Source organism: Oncorhynchus clarkii, unplaced genomic scaffold (assembly GCF_045791955.1).
Source record: "Oncorhynchus clarkii lewisi isolate Uvic-CL-2024 unplaced genomic scaffold, UVic_Ocla_1.0 unplaced_contig_9054_pilon_pilon, whole genome shotgun sequence".
Lineage (NCBI taxonomy): Eukaryota > Metazoa > Chordata > Actinopteri > Salmoniformes > Salmonidae > Oncorhynchus > Oncorhynchus clarkii.
The window spans coordinates 242188-262454 of NW_027261005.1; the positions used below are offsets into that span (position 1 = coordinate 242188).

Here is a 20267-nt window from a genome sequence, read left to right on the forward strand (position 1 = left end):
TGAAACTCAGCAGACCAGGCAGGTCTAAACGAAACTCAGCAGGCCAGGCAGGTCTAAATGACACTCAGCAGGCCAGGCAGGTCTAAATGACACTCAGCAGACCAGGCAGATCTAAATGAAACTCAGCAGGCCAAGCAGATCTAAATGAAACTCAGCAGGCCAGGCAGGTCTAAATGAAACTCTGCAGGCCAGGCAGATCTAAATGACAACAGCCAAGAAGCCAACATTATACTTACAGAGCCCCCATCTATCCTCTTTCACCTCAGCCAGCCCCATCTATCCTCTTTAACCTCAGCCAGCCCCATCTATCTCCTTTAACCTCAGCCAGCCCCAGACACTTTTTTTCAGTGTATGTGAAAAGTTTTAGACTGATCCAGTGAACTATTGCATTTCTGTACATAAGAAGAAGAACTTAAGTTAATTGAATTGAATGAAATTTAAATGACTTACTTTCTACACATCCGCATAGTAATGTTTATGTTGACATCATGTATGTATTTTTATTTACAATTATTATTACAAAAGATAAGTATGGTTACAACTACCATGTAGCATAAGGTTGAAACATTCTTCCTTCTAAAAAAACATTTTTTATAATTACAATGGTCCTGGAAATATTCTAAGGTCGTGTTGTGGGTTGTCTACAATAATTCATAATTCTCTTTATATGTTTTAAAATATCTGGAAAAAAAATACATTTCCCAGAATGCATTAGATCAAACACTGCAGTGTGGAAGGGAACACGACAAAGAAAAATACTCTTTCACATCTTTTGAGTTATTATCAAGTAATATTTATATAAATATATATATTTATATATATTATATATATATATATATATATATATTATATAATATTTATATCTGTATCCTTTGCATTAATAAGTTACATATCCATTTGTCACACCCTGGCCATAGAGAGGCTTTTATACTCTATTTTGGTTAGACCAGGGTGTGACTAGGGTGGGCATTCTAGTTTCTTTATTTCTATGTTTTGGCCGGTTATGGTTCTCAATCAGGGACAGCTGTCTATCGTTGTCTCTGATTGGGAATCATACTTAGGCAGCCAAATTTCCCACCTGTGTTTTGTGGGGAGTTATTTTCTGTTTAGCTGCCTGACAGAACTGTGCGCGTTCGTTGTTCTACGTTGTTATTTTGTTGTTCAGTTTAATAAATATCATGAACGCTGCACCTTTTCTCCTTCTTCAACCCACGAGAGTCGTGACACCATTTGACAAAATATTTGTTAAATGCCTCCTACCTCCCTCTCTACCCCAAACCCTACCTCTATTTCTCTACCCCCTCCCTCTAATTCTTAAGACAGTCTAACAAGCTGGAAACTGGTCATCAGACACAATTGAGAACACTCATGTGGAATGGGAAACTGAGCATTGAACTGCTACATAGTGAGAAGAGGAAGTAGGGTTTAATCAGAGAGATAGATAGAGGCCTTTTAGGTGTGGGGGCAGCGCCATTGAGAACATTCATCATTTTTAATCAGAGAGATAGATAGAGGCCTCTAGTGTCTTTTAGGTGTGGGGGCAGCACCATTGAGAACATTCATCATTTTGAAGTAGTACACTGGGTGGGACTTCCTCTTGGTTAAGGAGTTTAATGTTTTATTTTACCTTTATTTAACTAGGCAAGTCAGTTAAGAACAAATTATTATTTTCAATGATGGCCTAGGAACAGTGGGTTAACTGCCTGTTCAGGGGCAGAACGACAGATTTGTATCTTGTCAGCTCTAACCACTAGGCTACCTGCCGCCCCTACACTCTAACCACTAGGCTACCCTGCCCCCCTACACTCTAACCACTAGGCTACCTGACCCCCCTACACTCTAACCACTAGGCTACCTGCCGCCCCTAGACTCTAACCACTAGGCTACCTGACCCCCCTACACTCTAACCACTAGGCTACCTGCCGCCCCTAGACTCTAACCACTAGACTACCTGCCGCCCCATAATTCCATCCAGGTCATTAGGAGGGATCAGCCATCAGAATTATACTTGTGAGCAAACATTCCAAACCAATCTGGAACGTTATTATAGCACTGTCTAATCCACTCTCTCTCTCTCTCTCGTTCTCTCTCTCTCTCTCTCTCTCTCTCTCTCTCTCTCTCTCTCTCTCTCTCTCTCTCTCTCTGTCTCTCTCTCTCTCTCTCGTTCTCTCTCTCTCTCTCTCTCTCTCTCTCTCTCCCCATCTCTCTCTCTGTCTCTCTCTGTCTCTCTCTCTCTCTCTCGTTCTCTCTCTCTCTCTCTCTCTCTCTCCCCCCATCTCTCTCTCTCCCCCCATCTCTACCCCCCCCCCTCTCTCTCTCTCTCTCTCTCTCTCTCTCTCTCTCTCTCTCTCTCTCTCTCTCTCCCCCCATCTCTCTCTCTCCCCCCATCTCTCTCTCTCTCTCTCTCTCTCTCTCTCTCTCTCATTCCCTCTCTCTCTCTTTCTCCCTCTCCCCCCCCCCCTCAGGTGCAGACTGCCTGATGGGTGTGTACCTGTTCTTTGTCGGTGTGTTTGACGTGAAGTTCCGAGGGGAGTACAATCGGAACGCTCTCCTGTGGATGGAGAGTGTGGAATGTCGAACCATCGGATTCCTGGCTATGCTCTCCTCAGAGGTGAATTAACACAAGAGATGCCAGGATTGTTCCAGAACGTCGTGTCCTGTCTCTGGGGCCAACTGTCAATGTTTTTAATATATTTCCTCTCCCAATAAATGTGTTCCAAATGGCACTCTGTTCCCCATATGGTGCAGGGGGGCCATTTAGGAGGCAGGGGGGGCATTTAGGAGGCAGGGGGGGGGCATTTAGGAGGCAGGGGGGGGGGCATTTAGGAGGCAGGGGGGGCATTTAGGGGGCATTTAGGAGGTAGGGGGGGCATTTAGGAGGCAGGGGGGCCATTTAGGAGGCAGGGGGGCCATTTAGGAGGTAGGGGGCCATTTAGGAGGCAGGGGGGGCATTTAGGAGGCAGGGTGGGCATTTAGGAGGATCACTCTGTTCTAGCAGTCTGAGTCCCTTCAGACAGACAGACTGACTGACAGACAGGGTTCCATTTAGGAGGCAGGGGGCCATTTAGGAGGCAGGGGGCCATTTAGGAGGCAGGGGGCCATTTAGGAGGCAGGGGGGTGGGCATTTAGCAGGCAGGGGCCATTTAGGAGGCAGGGGCCATTTAGGAGGCGGGGGGGGGGAATTTAGGAGGCAGGGGGCCATTTAGGAGGCAGGGGGCCATTTAGGAGGCATGGGGCCATTTAGGAGGCAGGGTGCCATTTAGGAGGCAGGGGCCATTTAGGAGGTATGGGGCCATTTAGGAGGCAGGGGCCATTTAGGAGGTAGGGGGCCATTTAGGAGGCATGGGGCCATTTAGGAGGCATGTGGCCATTTGCGACTCAGACTGAGTTTTTAAACTGTTTCTTCTCATCCTCGTGCATTTTAACACTTCCCAAGAAGTCTGGAGGATGACTCTGTTCTAGCAGCCTGAGTCCCTTTAGACAGGCAGGCAGGCAGGCAGGCAGGCAGGCAGGCAGGCAGACAGGCAGACAGACAGACAGACAGACAGACAGACAGACAGACAGACAGGCAGACACAGACAGACATGCAGACACAGACCGACAGACAGAGAGGCAGACAGAGGTAGGCAGCCAGACAGACAGACAGGCAGGCAGGCAGAAACAGGCAGACAGAGACAGGCAGACAGGCAGACAGAGACAGGCAGACAGACACAGAGACAGGCAGAGACAGACAGACACAGAGACAGGCAGAGACAGACAGACACAGAGACAGGCAGAGACAGACAGACACAGAGACAGACAGACAGACACAGAGACAGACAGACAGACACAGAGACAGACAGACAGACAGACAGACAGACAGACAGACAGACAGGCAGACACAGACAGGCAGACACAGACAGACAGACAGGCAGACACAGACCGACAGACAGACACGCAGACAGGCAGAGACAGACAGACACAGAGACAGACACAGAGTCAGACTCAGAGACAGACAGACAGACGGGCGGGCGGGCGGACAGACAGACTGGCAGACTGTAGTTAGCTGTCCTGTCTGAGCTGTGTGTTTGTCACTCTGTTCCAGGTATCTGTTCTGCTGCTGACCTACCTGACTGTGGAGAAGTTCCTGGTCATCGTGTTTCCCTTCAGTCACCTGAGACCTGGAAAACTACAGACTGCGGTGAGTCACACTACATGCACCTGCTATAACGCTACTTAAACCTGCTATAACAAGGTCATGAACAGGTTATAACTTACAACCAGACCAACTACAAACTGTGGTGCTGAAACAGTACTTAAACCTGCTATAACAAGGTCATGAACAGGTTATAACTTACAACCAGACCAACTACAAACTGTGGTGCTTAAACAGTACTTAAACCTGCTATAACAGGTCTTAAACATGTCATTACCACAGGAAGCTGACAATAACAGGCCCTTTTCTAAAATGTGATGAATTGTATTGATCTCCGAGGCTCTCTAAAATGTGATGAATTGTTCTGATCTCCGAGGCTCTCTAAAATGTGATGAATTGTTCTGATCTCCGAGGCTCTCTAAAATGTGATGAATTGTTCTGATCTCCGAGGCTCTCTAAAATGTGATGAATTGTATTGATCTCCGAGGCTCTCTAAAATGTGATGAATTGTTCTGATCTCCGAGGCTCTCTAAAATGTGATGAATTGTATTGATCTCTGAGGCTCTCTAAAATGTGCTGAATTGTATTGATCTCCGAGGCTCTCTAAAATGTGATGAACTGGTGCCTCTGGGGCAATTCAGACTGCTGATTGAGGACCTTTACTGAAGAATGTGTTTTTCTGTTATTGTGTTTTATGTGTTTTGCTTTTAACGTATTGATGTGTATATCGCTGTGCTAGTGATGTGTATAGTGCATACTGATCTATACTGATATGACGTTGGTGTGTATTGATGTGTACTGATGTGTATTGGTGTGTACTAATGTGTATTGGTGTGTACTGATATGTATTGGTGTGTACTTATGTGTATAGACGTGTATTGGTGTGCATAGATGTGTATTGGTTTGTACTCATGTGTATTGGTGTGTATAAATGTGTATTGGTGTGTATAGATGTGTATTGGTGTGTATAGATGTGTATTGGTGTGTACTGATGTGTATTGGTGTGTATAGATGTGTATTGGTGTGTACTAATGTGTATTGGTGTGTATAGATGTGTATTGGTGTGTACTAATGTGTATTGGTGTGTATAGATGTGTATTGGTGTGTACTGATGTATATTGGTGTGTAGTGATATGTATTGGTGTGTACTGATGTATATTGGTGTGTGCTGATGAGTATTGGTGGGTATAGATGTGTATTGGTGTGTATTGATGTGTATTGGTGTGTATTGGTGTATATAGATGTGTATTGATGTGTATTGGTGTGTATAGATGTGTATATATGTGTATTGGTGTGTATAGATGTGTATTGGTGTGTACTGATGTGTATTGGTGTGTACTGATGTGTATAGGTGTGTATAGATGTGTATTGGTGTGTACTGATGTGTATTGATGTGTGTTGATGTGTACTAATGTGTATTGGTGTGTATAGATGTGTATTTGTGTACTGATGTGTATTGGTGTGTATAGATGTGTATTGGTGTGTATAGATGTGTATAAATGTGTATTGGTGTGTATTGGTGTGTATAGATGTGTATTGGTGTGTAGAGATGTGTATTGGTGTGTACTGATGTGCATTGGTGTGTACTGATGTGTATTGGTGTGTATAGATGTGTATTGGTGTGTACTGATGTGTATTGGTGTGTAGTGATATGTATTGGTGTGTACTGATGAGTATTGGTGGGTATAGATGTGTATTGGTGTGTACTGATGTGTATTGGTGGGTATAGATGTGTACTGATGTGTATTGGTGTGTACTGATGTGTATTGGTGTGTATAGATGTGTATTGGTGTGTACTGATGTGTATTGGTGTGTATAGATGTGTATTGGTGTTTACTAATGTGTATTGGTGTGTATAGATGTGTATTGGTGTGTATAGATGTGTATTGGTGTGTATAGATGTGTATTGATGTGTACTGATGTGTATAGGTGTGTATAGATGTGTATTGGTGTGTACTGATGTGTATTGATGTGTACTAATGTGTATTGGTGTGTATAGATGTGTATTGATGTGTACTGATGTGTATAGGTGTGTATAGATGTGTATTGGTGTGTACTGATGTGTATTGATGTGTACTAATGTGTATTGGTGTGTATAGATGTGTATTGGTGTGTATTGGTGTGTATTGGTGTGTATTGGTGTGTATAAATGTGTATTGGTGTGTATTGGTGTGTATAGATGTGTATTGGTGTGTAGAGATGTGTATTGGTGTGTACTGACGTGTATTGGTGTGTACTGATGTGTATTGGTGTGTATAGATGTGTATTGGTGTGTACTGATGTGTTTTGGTGTGTATAGATGTGTATTGGTGTGTATAGATGTGTATTTGTGTGTATAGACGTGTATTGGTGTGTATAGATGTGTATTGGTGTGTATAGATGTGTATTGGTGTGTATTGGTGTGTATAGATGTGTATTGGTGTGTATAGATGTGTATTGGTGTGTATTGGTGTGTATAGATGTGTATTGGTGTGTATAGATGTGTATTGGTGTGTATAGATGTGTATTGGTGTGTATAGATGTGTATTGGTGTGTATAGATGTGTATTGGTGTGTATAGATGTGTATTGGTGTGTATAGATGTGTATACAGAGCTCATCTGAGAAAGAGACCGCTGTGTTTCCATTTTAGTATGTTCCATTCTAGTATATTATATTCTGTTCTATTCTGTTCTTTTCTATTCTGTTCTATTCGACTCTACTATGTTCTGTTCTATTATATTCTAGTTTGTCCTATTCCGTTCTATTCTATTCTAGTGTTTTCCATTCTAGTATGTTCTGTTCTGTTCTACTCTAGTATGTTCCATTCTAGTGTGTTCTGTTCTCTTCTATTTTAGTATGTTCTGTTCTAGTATGTTCTCTTCTATTCTAGTATGTTCTGTTCTATTCTAGTATGTTCTGTTATATTCTAATATGTTCAATTCTAGTATGTTGTAATATTTTCTATTCTGTTCTATTCGATTCTACTATGTTCTATTCTGTTGTAGTCTATTCTAATATGTTCTGTTCTATTCTGTTATTTTCTATTCTAGTATGTTCTGTTCTATTCTGTTCTATTCTATACTAGTATGTTCTATTCTATTATGTTCTGTTCTATTCTATTGTAGTATGTTCTGTTCTATTCTAGTATGTTCTGTTCTACTCTATTCTAGTATGTTCTGTTCTATTCTATTATGTTCTGTTCTATTCTAGTATGTTCTGTTCTATTCTATTCTATTATGTTCTGTTCTATTATAGTATGTTCTGTTCTATTGTGTTCTGTTATATTCTAGTATGTTCTATTCTATTATGTTCTGTTATATTCTATTCTAGTATGTTCTGTTCTGTTATATTCTAGTATGTTCTATTCTATTATGTTCTGTTCTATTCTATTCTAGTATGTTCTGTTCTATTATGTTCTATTCTAGTATGTTCTGTTCTATTCTAGTATGTTCTGTTCTATTATGTTCTATTCTATTCTAGTATGTTCTGTTCTCTTCTAGTATGTTCTGTTCTAGTATGTTCTGTTCTATTATGTTCTGTTCTATTCTAGTATGTTCTGTTCTATTCTAGTATGTTCTGTTCTATTATGTTCTGTTCTATTGTGTTCTGTTCTATTCTAGTATTTTCTGTTCTATTATGTTCTATTCTATTCTAGTATGTTCTGTTCTATTCTAGTATGTTCTGTTCTAGTATGTTCTGTTCTATTATGTTCTGTTCTAGTATGTTCTGTTCTATTCTATTCTAGTATTTTCTGTTCTATTCTAGTATGTTCTGTTCTAGTATGTTCTGTTCTATTATGTTCTGTTCTAGTATGTTCTGTTCTATTCTATTCTAGTATGTTCTGTTCTATTCTAGTATGTTCTGTTCTATTATGTTCTGTTCTATTCTATTCTAGTATGTTCTCTTCTATTCTCGTATGTTAGGTTGTATTCTATTCTAGTATGTTCTACTCTGTTATGTTATATTCTAGTACGTTCAATTCTACAATTTCTATTGTATTATATTCTGTTCTATTGTATTCTATTCTGTTCTATTGTATTATTTTCTATTGTATTATATTCTATTCTATTGTATTCTGTTCTATTGTATTCTATTCTGTTCTATTGTATTCTATTCTATTCTATTGTATTCTGTTCTATTGTATTCTATTCTATTCTATTGTATTCTGTTCTATTGTATTCTATTCTGTTCTATTGTATTCTGTTCTATTGTATTCTATTCTGTTCTATTGTATTCTATTCCGTTCTATTCTATTCTAGTGTTTTCCATTCTAGTATGTTCTGTTCTGTTCTACTCTAGTATGTTCCATTCTAGTGTGTTCTGTTCTCTTCTATTCTAGTATGTTCTGTTCTAGTATGTTCTCTTCTATTCTAGTATGTTCTGTTCTATTCTAGTATGTATCTATTCTGTTCTATTCGATTCTACTATGTTCTATTCTGTTGTAGTCTATTCTAATATGTTCTGTTCTATTCTGTTATTTTCTATTCTAGTATGTTCTGTTCTATTCTGTTCTATTCTATACTAGTATGTTCTATTCTATTATGTTCTGTTCTATTCTATTGTAGTATGTTCTGTTCTATTCTAGTATGTTCTGTTCTATTCTATTCTAGTATGTTCTCTTCTATTCTATTATGTTCTGTTCTATTCTAGTATGTTCTGTTCTATTCTATTCTATTATGTTCTGTTCTATTCTAGTATGTTCTGTTCTATTGTGTTCTGTTATATTCTAGTATGTTATATTCTATTATGTTCTGTTATATTCTATTCTAGTATGTTCTGTTCTGTTATATTCTAGTATGTTCTATTCTATTATGTTCTGTTCTATTCTATTCTAGTATGTTCTGTTCTATTATGTTCTATTCTAGTATGTTCTGTTCTATTCTAGTATGTTCTGTTCTCTTCTAGTATGTTCTGTTCTAGTATGTTCTGTTCTATTATGTTCTGTTCTATTCTAGTATGTTCTGTTCTATTCTAGTATGTTCTGTTCTATTATGTTCTGTTCTATTGTGTTCTGTTCTATTCTAGTATTTTCTGTTCTATTATGTTCTATTCTATTCTAGTATGTTCTGTTCTATTCTGGTATGTTCTGTTCTAGTATGTTCTGTTCTATTATGTTCTGTTCTAGTATGTTCTGTTCTATTCTATTCTAGTATTTTCTGTTCTATTCTAGTATGTTCTGTTCTAGTATGTTCTGTTCTATTATGTTCTGTTCTAGTATGTTCTGTTCTATTCTATTCTAGTATGTTCTGTTCTATTCTAGTATGTTCTGTTCTATTATGTTCTGTTCTATTCTATTCTAGTATGTTCTCTTCTATTCTAGTATGTTAGGTTGTATTCTATTCTAGTATGTTCTACTCTGTTATGTTATATTCTAGTACGTTCAATTCTACAATTTCTATTGTATTATATTCTGTTCTATTGTATTCTATTCTGTTCTATTGTATTATTTTCTATTGTATTATATTCTATTCTATTGTATTCTGTTCTATTGTATTCTATTCTGTTCTATTCTATTCTATTCTATTGTATTCTGTTCTATTGTATTATATTCTATTCTATTGTATTCTGTTCTATTGTATTCTATTCTGTTCTATTGTATTCTGTTCTATTGTATTCTATTCTGTTCTATTGTATTCTATTCCGTTCTATTCTATTCTAGTGTTTTCCATTCTAGTATGTTCTGTTCTGTTCTACTCTAGTATGTTCCATTCTAGTGTGTTCTGTTCTCTTCAATTCTAGTATGTTCTGTTCTAGTATGTTCTCTTCTATTCTAGTATGTTCTGTTCTATTCTAGTATGTTCTGTTATATTCTAATATGGTCAATTCTAGTATGTTGTAATATTTTCTATTCTGTTCTATTCGATTCTACTATGTTCTATTCTGTTGTAGTCTATTCTAATATGTTCTGTTCTATTCTGTTATTTTCTATTCTAGTATGTTCTGTTCTATTGTGTTCTATTCTATACTAGTATGTTCTATTCTATTATGTTCTGTTCTATTCTATTGTAGTATGTTCTGTTCTATTCTAGTATGTTCTGTTCTATTCTATTCTAGTATGTTCTGTTCTATTCTATTATGTTCTGTTCTATTCTATTCTATTATGTTCTGTTCTATTCTAGTATGTTCTGTTCTATTGTGTTCTGTTATATTCTAGTATGTTCTATTCTATTATGTTCTGTTATATTCTATTCTAGTATGTTCTGTTCTGTTATATTCTAGTATGTTCTATTCTATTATGTTCTGTTCTATTCTATTCTAGTATGTTCTGTTCTATTATGTTCTATTCTAGTATGTTCTGTTCTATTCTAGTATGTTCTGTTCTATTATGTTCTATTCTAGTATGTTCTGTTCTATTCTAGTATGTTCTGTTCTATTATGTTCTGTTCTATTCTAGTATGTTCTGTTCTATTCTAGTATGTTATGTTCCATTATGTTCTGTTCTATTGTGTTCTGTTCTATTCTAGTATGTTCTGTTCTATTATGTTCTATTATATTCTAGTATGTTCTGTTCTATTCTAGTATGTTCTGTTCTAGTATGTTCTGTTCTATTATGTTCTGTTCTAGTATGTTCTGTTCTATTCTATTCTAGTATTTTCTGTTCTATTCTAGTATGTTCTGTTCTAGTATGTTCTGTTCTATTATGTTCTGTTCTAGTATGTTCTGTTCTATTCTATTCTAGTATGTTCTGTTCTATTCTAGTATGTTCTGTTCTATTATGGTCTGTTCTATTGTGTTCTGTTCTATTCTAGTATGTTCTGTTCTATTATGTTCTGTTCTATTCTATTCTAGTATGTTCTCTTCTATTCTAGTATGTTCTGTTCAATTCTATTCTAGTATGTTCTATTCTGTTGTATTCTATTCTAGCATGTTCTGTTGTATTCTATTCTAGTATGTTCTACTCTGTTATGTTATATTCTAGTACGTTCAATTCTACAATTTCTATTGTATTATATTCTGTTCTATTGTATTCTGTTCTATTGTATTCTATTCTATTATATTGTATTCTGTTATATTGTATTCTATTCTGTTCTATTGTATTCTATTCTGTTCTATTCTATTGTATTCTGTTCTATTGTATTCTATTCTATTCTATTGTATTCTGTTATATTGTATTCTATTCTGTTCTATTGTATTCTGTTCTATTGTATTCTGTTCTATTGTATTCTCTTCTGTTCTATTGTATTCTATTCTGTTCTATTCTATTATTTTCTGTTCTGTTGTATTCTATTTTATTCTGTTCTATTGTATTCTATTCTGTTCTATTGTATTCTGTTCTATTGTATTCTATTCTGTTCTGTTCTATTGTATTCTGTTCTATTGTATTCTATTCTGTTCTAGTATGTTCTGTTCTATTATGTTCTGTTCTAGTATGTTCTGTTCTATTCTATTCTAGTGTGTTCTGTTCTATTCTAGTATGTTCTGTTCTATTATGTTCTGTTCTATTGTGTTCTGTTCTATTCTAGTATGTTCTGTTCTATTATGTTCTGTTCTATTCTATTCTAGTATGTTCTCTTCTATTCTAGTATGTTCTGTTCTATTCTATTCTAGTATGTTCTATTCTGTTGTATTCTATTCTAGTATGTTCTGTTGTATTCTATTCTAGTATGTTCTACTCTGTTATGTTATATTCTAGTACGTTCAATTCTACAATTTCTATTGTATTATATTCTGTTCTATTGTATTCTATTCTGTTCTATTGTATTATATTCTATTGTATTATATTCTGTTCTATTGTATTCTGTTCTATTGTATTCTATTCTATTCTATTGTATTCTGTTCTATTGTATTCTATTCTGTTCTATTGTATTCTATTCTGTTCTATTCTATTGTATTCTGTTCTATTGTATTCTATTCTATTCTATTGTATTCTGTTCTATTGTATTCTATTATGTTCTGTTGTATTCTATTCTGTTCTATTGTATTCTATTCTGTTCTATTTTATTCTATTCTATTTTATTATGTTCTATTGTATTCTATTCTGTTCTAGTCTATTATTTTCTGTTCTGTTGTATTCTGTTTTATTATGTTCTATTGTATTCTATTATGTTCTATTTTATTCTATTCTATTTTATTATGTTCTATTGTATTCTATTCTGTTCTATTCTATTATTTTCTGTTCTGTTCTATTGTATTCTGTTCTGTTCTATTGTATTCTATTCTGTTCTATTGTATTCTATTCTGTTCTATTGTATTCTGTTCTATTGTATTCTATTCTATTCTATTGTATTCGGTTCTATTGTATTCTATTACATTCTATTGTATTCTGTTCTATTGTATTCTATTCTGTTCTATTGTATTCTGTTCTATTGTATTCTATTCTGTTCTATTGTATTCTATTCTGTTCTATTCTATTATGTTCTGTTCTGTTGTATTCTATTTTATTCTGTTCTATTGTATTCTATTCTGTTCTGTTGTATTCTGTTCTATTGTATTCTATTCTATTCTATTGTATTCGGTTCTATTGTATTCTATTCTATTCTATTGTATTCTGTTATATTGTATTCTATTCTGTTCTATTGTATTCTGTTCTATTGTATTTTATTCTATTCTATTGTATTCGGTTCTATTGTATTCTATTCTATTCTATTGTATTCTATTCTATTGTATTCTATTCTGTTCTATTGTATTCTATTCCGTTCTATTCTATTCTAGTGTTTTCCATTCTAGTATGTTCTGTTCTGTTCTACTCTAGTATGTTCCATTCTAGTGTGTTCTGTTCTCTTCTATTCTAGTATGTTCTGTTCTAGTATGTTCTCTTCTATTCTAGTATGTTCTGTTCTATTCTAGTATGTTCTGTTATATTCTAATATGGTCAATTCTAGTATGTTGTAATATTTTCTATTCTGTTCTATTCGATTCTACTATGTTCTATTCTGTTGTAGTCTATTCTAATATGTTCTGTTCTATTCTGTTATTTTCTATTCTAGTATGTTCTGTTCTATTCTGTTCTATTCTATACTAATATGTTCTATTCTATTATGTTCTGTTCTATTCTATTGTAGTATGTTCTGTTCTATTCTAGTATGTTCTGTTCTATTCTATTCTAGTATGTTCTGTTCTATTCTATTATGTTCTGTTCTATTCTAGTAAGTTCTGTTCTATTCTATTCTATTATGTTCTGTTCTATTCTAGTATGTTCTGTTCTATTGTGTTCTGTTATATTCTAGTATGTTCTATTCTATTATGTTCTGTTATATTCTATTCTAGTATGTTCTGTTCTGTTATATTCTAGTATGTTCTATTCTATTATGTTCTGTTCTATTCTATTCTAGTATGTTCTGTTCTATTATGTTCTATTCTAGTATGTTCTGTTCTATTCTAGTATGTTCTGTTCTATTATGTTCTATTCTAGTATGTTCTGTTCTATTCTAGTATGTTCTGTTCTAGTATGTTCTGTTCTATTATGTTCTATTATATTCTAGTATGTTCTGTTCTATTCCAGTATGTTCTGTTCTAGTATGTTCTGTTCTATTATGTTCTGTTCTAGTATGTTCTGTTCTATTCTATTCTAGTATTTTCTGTTCTATTCTAGGATGTTCTGTTCTAGTATGTTCTGTTCTATTATGTTCTGTTCTAGTATGTTTTGTTCTATTCTATTCTAGTATGTTATATTCTATTCTAGTATGTTCTGTTCTATTCTAGAATGTTCTGTTCTATTATGGTCTGTTCTATTGTGTTCTGTTCTATTCTAGTATGTTCTGTTCTATTATGTTCTGTTCTATTCTATTCTAGTATGTTCTCTTCTATTCTAGTATGTTCTGTTCTATTCTATTCTAGTATGTTCTATTCTGTTGTATTCTATTCTAGCATGTTCTGTTGTATTCTATTCTAGTATGTTCTACTCTGTTATGTTATATTCTAGTACGTTCAATTCTACAATTTCTATTGTATTATATTCTGTTCTATTGTATTCTGTTCTATTGTATTCTATTCTATTATATTGTATTCTGTTCTATTTTATTCTATTCTGTTCTATTGTATTCTATTCTGTTCTATTCTATTGTATTCTGTTCTATTGTATTCTATTCTATTCTATTGTATTCTGTTATATTGTATTCTATTCTGTTCTATTGTATTCTGTTCTATTGTATTCTGTTCTATTGTATTCTGTTCTATTGTATTCTGTTCTATTGTATTCTCTTCTGTTCTATTGTATTCTATTCTGTTCTATTCTATTCTTTTCTGTTCTGTTGTATTCTATTTTATTCTGTTATATTGTATTCTATTCTGTTATGTTGTATTCTATTCTGTTCTATTGTATTCTCTTCTATTTTATTATGTTCTATTGTATTCTATTCTGTTCTATTTTATTATATTATATTTTATTATGTTCTATTGTATTCTATTCTGTTCTATTCTATTATTTTCTGTTCTGTTGTATTCTATTTTATTATGTTCTATTGTATTCTATTATGTTCTATTTTATTCTATTCTATTTTATTATGTTCTATTGTATTCTATTCTGTTCTATTCTTTTATTTTCTGTTCTGTTCTATTGTATTCTGTTCTGTTCTATTGTATTCTATTCTGTTCTATTGAATTCTATTATGTTCTATTGTATTCTGTTCTATTGTATTCTATTCTATTCTATTGTATTCTGTTCTATTGTATTCTATTCTATTCTATTGTATTCTGTTCTATTGTATTCTATTCTGTTCTATTGTATTCTGTTCTATTGTATTCTATTCTGTTCTATTGTATTCTATTCTGTTCTATTCTATTATTTTCTGTTATGTTGTATTCTATTGTATTTTGTTCTATTGTATTGTATTCTGTTCTGTTGTATTCTGTTCTATTGTATTCTATTCTGTTCTATTGTATTCTGTTCTATTGTATTCTATTCTGTTCTATTGTATTCTATTCTGTTCTATTCTATTATTTTCTGTTCTGTTGTATTCTATTTTATTGTATTCTATTCTGTTCTATTGTATTCTATTCTGTTCTATTCTATTATTTTCTGTTCTGTTGTATTCTATTTTATTCTGTTCTATTTTATTCTATTCTATTTTATTATGTTCTATTGTATTCTATTCTGTTCTATTCTCTTATTTTCTGTTCTGTTGTATTCTATTTTATTCTGTTCTATTGTATTCTATTCTATTTTATTATGTTCTATTTTATTATATTCTGTTCTATTCTATTATTTTCTGTTCTGTTGTATTCTATTGTATTCTGTTCTATTGTATTCTATTCTGTTCTATTGTATTCTGTTCTATTGTATTATATTCTGTTCTGTTCTATTGTATTCTATTCTGTTCTAGTATGTTCTGTTCTATTATGTTCTGTTCTAGTATGTTCTGTTCTATTATATTCTAGTGTGTTCTGTTCTATTCTAGCATGTTCTGTTCTATTATGTTCTGTTCTATTGTGTTCTGTTCTATTCTAGTATGTTCTGTTCTAGTATGTTCTGTTCTATTCTATTCTAGAATGTTCTCTTCTATTCTAGTATGTTCTGTTGTATTCTATTCTAGTATGTTCTATTCTGTTGTATTCTATTCTAGTATGTTCTGTTGTATTCTATTCTAGTATGTTCTACTCTGTTATGTTATATTCTAGTACGTTCAATTCTACAATTTCTATTGTATTATATTCTGTTCTATTGTATTCTATTCTGTTCTATTGTATTATATTATATTGTATTATATTCTGTTCTATTGTATTCTGTTCTATTGTATTCTATTCTGTTCTATTGTATTCTATTCTGTTCTATTCTATTATTTTCTGTTCTGTTGTATTCTATTTTATTGTATTCTATTCTGTTCTATTGTATTCTATTCTGTTCTATTCTATTATTTTCTGTTCTGTTGTATTCTATTTTATTCTGTTCTATTTTATTCTATTCTATTTTATTATGTTCTATTGTATTCTATTCTGTTCTATTCTCTTATTTTCTGTTCTGTTGTATTCTATTTTATTCTGTTCTATTGTATTCTATTCTATTTTATTATGTTCTATTTTATTATATTCTGTTCTATTCTATTATTTTCTGTTCTGTTGTATTCTATTGTATTCTGTTCTATTGTATTCTATTCTGTTCTATTGTATTCTGTTCTATTGTATTATATTCTGTTCTGTTCTATTGTATTCTATTCTGTTCTAGTATGTTCTGTTCTATTATGTTCTGTTCTAGTATGTTCTGTTCTATTATATTCTAGTGTGTTCTGTTCTATTCTAGCATGTTCTGTTCTATTATGTTCTGTTCTATTGTGTTCTGTTCTATTCTAGTATGTTCTGTTCTAGTATGTTCTGTTCTATTCTATTCTAGAATGTTCTCTTCTATTCTAGTATGTTCTGTTGTATTCTATTCTAGTATGTTCTATTCTGTTGTATTCTATTCTAGTATGTTCTGTTGTATTCTATTCTAGTATGTTCTACTCTGTTATGTTATATTCTAGTACGTTCAATTCTACAATTTCTATTGTATTATATTCTGTTCTATTGTATTCTATTCTGTTCTATTGTATTATATTATATTGTATTATATTCTGTTCTATTGTATTCTGTTCTATTGTATTCTATTCTATTCTATTGTATTCTGTTCTATTTTATTCTATTCTGTTCTATTGTATTCTATTCTGTTCTATTCTATTGTATTCTATTCTATTCTATTGTATTCTGTTCTATTTTATTCTATATTATTCTATTGTATTCTGTTCTATTGTATTCTATTCTGTTCTATTTTATTCTGTTCTATTGTATTCTATTCTGTTCTATTGTATTCTATTCTGTTCTATTCTATTATTTTCTGTTCTGTTGTATTCTATTTTATTCTGTTCTATTGTATTCTATTCTGTTCTGTTGTATTCTATTCTGTTCTATTGTATTCTACTCTGTTCTATTTTATTCTATTCTATTTTATTATGTTCTATTGTATTCTATTCTGTTCTATTCTATTATTTTCTGTTCTGTTGTATTCTATTTTATTATGTTCTATTGTATTCTATTATGTTCTATTTTATTCTATTCTATTTTATTATGTTCTATTGTATTCTATTCTGTTCTATTCTATTATTTTCTGTTCTGTTCTATTGTATTCTGTTCTGTTCTATTGTATTCTATTCTGTTCTATTGTATTCTATTCTGTTCTATTATATTCTGGTCTATTGTATTCTATTATATTCTATTGTATTCGGTTCTATTGTATTCTATTCTATTCTATTGCATTCTGTTCTATTGTATTCTATTCTGTTCTATTGTATTCTGTTCTATTGTATTCTATTCTGTTCTATTGTATTCTATTCTGTTCTATTCTATTATTTTCTGTTCTGTTGTATTCTATTTTATTCTGTTCTATTGTATTCTATTCTGTTCTGTTGTATTCTGTTCTATTGTATTCTATTCTATTCTATTGTATTCGGTTCTATTGTATTCTATTCTATTGTATTCTGTTATATTGTATTCTATTCTGTTCTATTGTATTCTGTTCTATTGTATTCTATTCTATTCTATTGTATTCGGTTCTATTGTATTCTATTCTATTCTATTGTATTCTGTTCTATTGTATTCTATTCTGTTCTATTCTATTATTTTCTGTTCTGTTGTATTCTATTTTATTCTGTTCTATTGTATTCTATTCTGTTCTGTTGTATTCTATTCTGTTCTATTGTATTCTGTTCTATTCTATTGTATTCTGTTCTATCTTATTGAATTCTGTTCTATTGTATTCTATTCTGTTCTATTCTATTATTTTCTGTTCTGTTGTATTCTATTTTATTCTGTTCTATTTTATTCTATTCTATTTTATGTTCTATTGTATTCTATTCTGTTCTATTCTAGTATTTTCTGTTCTGTTGTATTCTATTTTATTCTGTTCTATTGTATTGTATTCTATTTTATTATGTTCTATTGTATTATATTCTGTTCTATTCTATTATTTTCTGTTCTGTTGTATTCTATTGTATTCTGTTCTATTGTATTCTATTCTGTTCTATTGTATTCTGTTCTATTGTATTCTATTCTGTTCTGTTCTATTGTATTCTATTCTGTTCTATTGTATTGTATTCTGTACTCTTGTATTCTATTCTGTTCTATTGTATTCTATTCTGTTCTATTGTATTCTATTCTGTTCTATTGTATTCTGTTCTATTGTATTCTATTCTGTTCTATTGTATTCTATTCTGTTCTATTGTATTCTATTCTGTTCTATTGTATTCTGTTCTATTGTATTCTATTCTGTTCTATTGTATTCTATTCTGTTCTATTGTATTCTATTCTGTTCTATTGTATTCTGTTCTATTGTATTCTGTTCTATTCTATTGTATCCTGTTCTATTGTATTGTATTCTGTTCTATTGTATTCTATTCTGTTCTATTCTATTATTTTCTGTTCTGTTGTATTCTATTTTATTCTGTTCTATTTTATTCTATTCTATTTTATGTTCTATTGTATTCTATTCTGTTCTATTCTAGTATTTTCTGTTCTGTTGTATTCTATTTTATTCTGTTCTATTGTATTATATTCTATTTTATTATGTTCTATTGTATTCTATTCTGTTCTATTGTATTATATTATATTGTATTATATTCTGTTCTATTGTATTCTGTTCTATTGTATTCTATTCTATTCTATTGTATTCTGTTCTATTTTATTCTATTCTGTTCTATTGTATTCTATTCTGTTCTATTCTATTGTATTCTATTCTATTCTATTGTATTCTGTTCTATTTTATTCTATATTATTCTATTGTATTCTGTTCTATTGTATTCTATTCTGTTCTATTGTATTCTGTTCTATTGTATTCTATTCTGTTCTATTGTATTCTATTCTGTTCTATTCTATTATTTTCTGTTCTGTTGTATTCTATTTTATTCTGTTCTATTGTATTCTATTCTGTTCTGTTGTATTCTATTCTGTTCTATTGTATTCTACTCTGTTCTATTGTATTGTATTCTGTTCTATTGTATTCTATTCTGTTCTATTCTATTATTTTCTGTTCTGTTGTATTCTATTTTATTCTGTTCTATTTTATTCTATTCTATTTTATGTTCTATTGTATTCTATTCTGTTCTATTCTAGTATTTTCTGTTCTGTTGTATTCTATTTTATTCTGTTCTATTGTATTATATTCTATTTTATTCTGTTCTATTGTATTCTATTCTGTTATATTGTATTATATTATATTGTATTATATTCTGTTCTATTGTATTCTGTTCTATTCTATTATTTTCTGTTCTGTTGTATTCTATTGTATTCTGTTCTATTGTATTCTATTCTGTTCTATTGTATTCTGTTCTATTGTATTCTATTCTGTTCTGTTCTATTGTATTCTGTTCTATTGTATTCTATTCTGTTCTATTGTATTGTATTCTGTACTCTTGTATTCTATTCTGTTCTATTGTATTCTATTATGTTCTATTGTATTCTATTATGTTCTATTGTATTCTGTTCTATTGTATTCTATTATGTTATATTGTATTCTATTCTGTTCTATTGTATTCTATTCTGTTCTATTGTATTCTGTTCTATTGTATTCTATTCTGTTCTATTGTATTCTATTCTGTTCTATTGTATTCTGTTCTATTGTATTCTATTCTGTTCTATTGTATTCTGTTCTATTGTATTCTATTCTGTTCTATTGTATTCTATTCTGTTCTATTATATTGTATTGTATTCTGGTCTATAGTATTGTATTCTATTATGTTCTATTGTATTGTATTCTATTCTGTTCTATTTTATTATATTCTGTTCTATTGTATTGTATTCTATTCTGTTCTATTTTATTCTATTCTGTTCTCTTGTATTCTATTCTGTTCTATTGTATTGTATTCTATTATGTTCTATTGTATTGTATTCTATTCTGTTCTATTTTATTCTATTCTGTTCTATTGTATTGTATTCTATTATGTTCTATTGTATTGTATTATGTTCTATTGTATTGTATTCTATTCTGTTCTATTGTATTCTATTATGTTCTATTGTATTGTATTCTATTATGTTCTATTGTATTGTATTCTATTCTGTTCTATTGTATTCTATTATGTTCTATTGTATTGTATTCTATTCTGTTCTATTGTATTGTATTCTATTCTGTTCTATTGTATTGTATTCTATTCTGTTCTATTATTTTCTGTTCTGTTGTATTCTATTTTATTCTGTTCTATTGTATTTTATTCTATTCTGTTCTATTGTATTGTATTCTATTCTGTTCCATTT

At 31.6% G+C, this 20267-nt stretch overlaps 1 protein-coding gene across 1 annotated transcript in view; it reads left to right on the forward strand.

Moving 5' to 3' along the window:
* The window catches only part of LOC139403169 (relaxin receptor 2-like), a 171763-nt gene that overhangs the window by 142983 nt on the left and 8513 nt on the right, over window positions 1-20267 (forward strand). The window contains exons 16-17 of the mRNA XM_071146873.1: window positions 2466-2611; window positions 4085-4180. Coding sequence (XP_071002974.1) covers window positions 2466-2611; window positions 4085-4180 — 242 coding nt within the window. The remainder of the gene's footprint in view (window positions 1-2465; window positions 2612-4084; window positions 4181-20267) is intronic.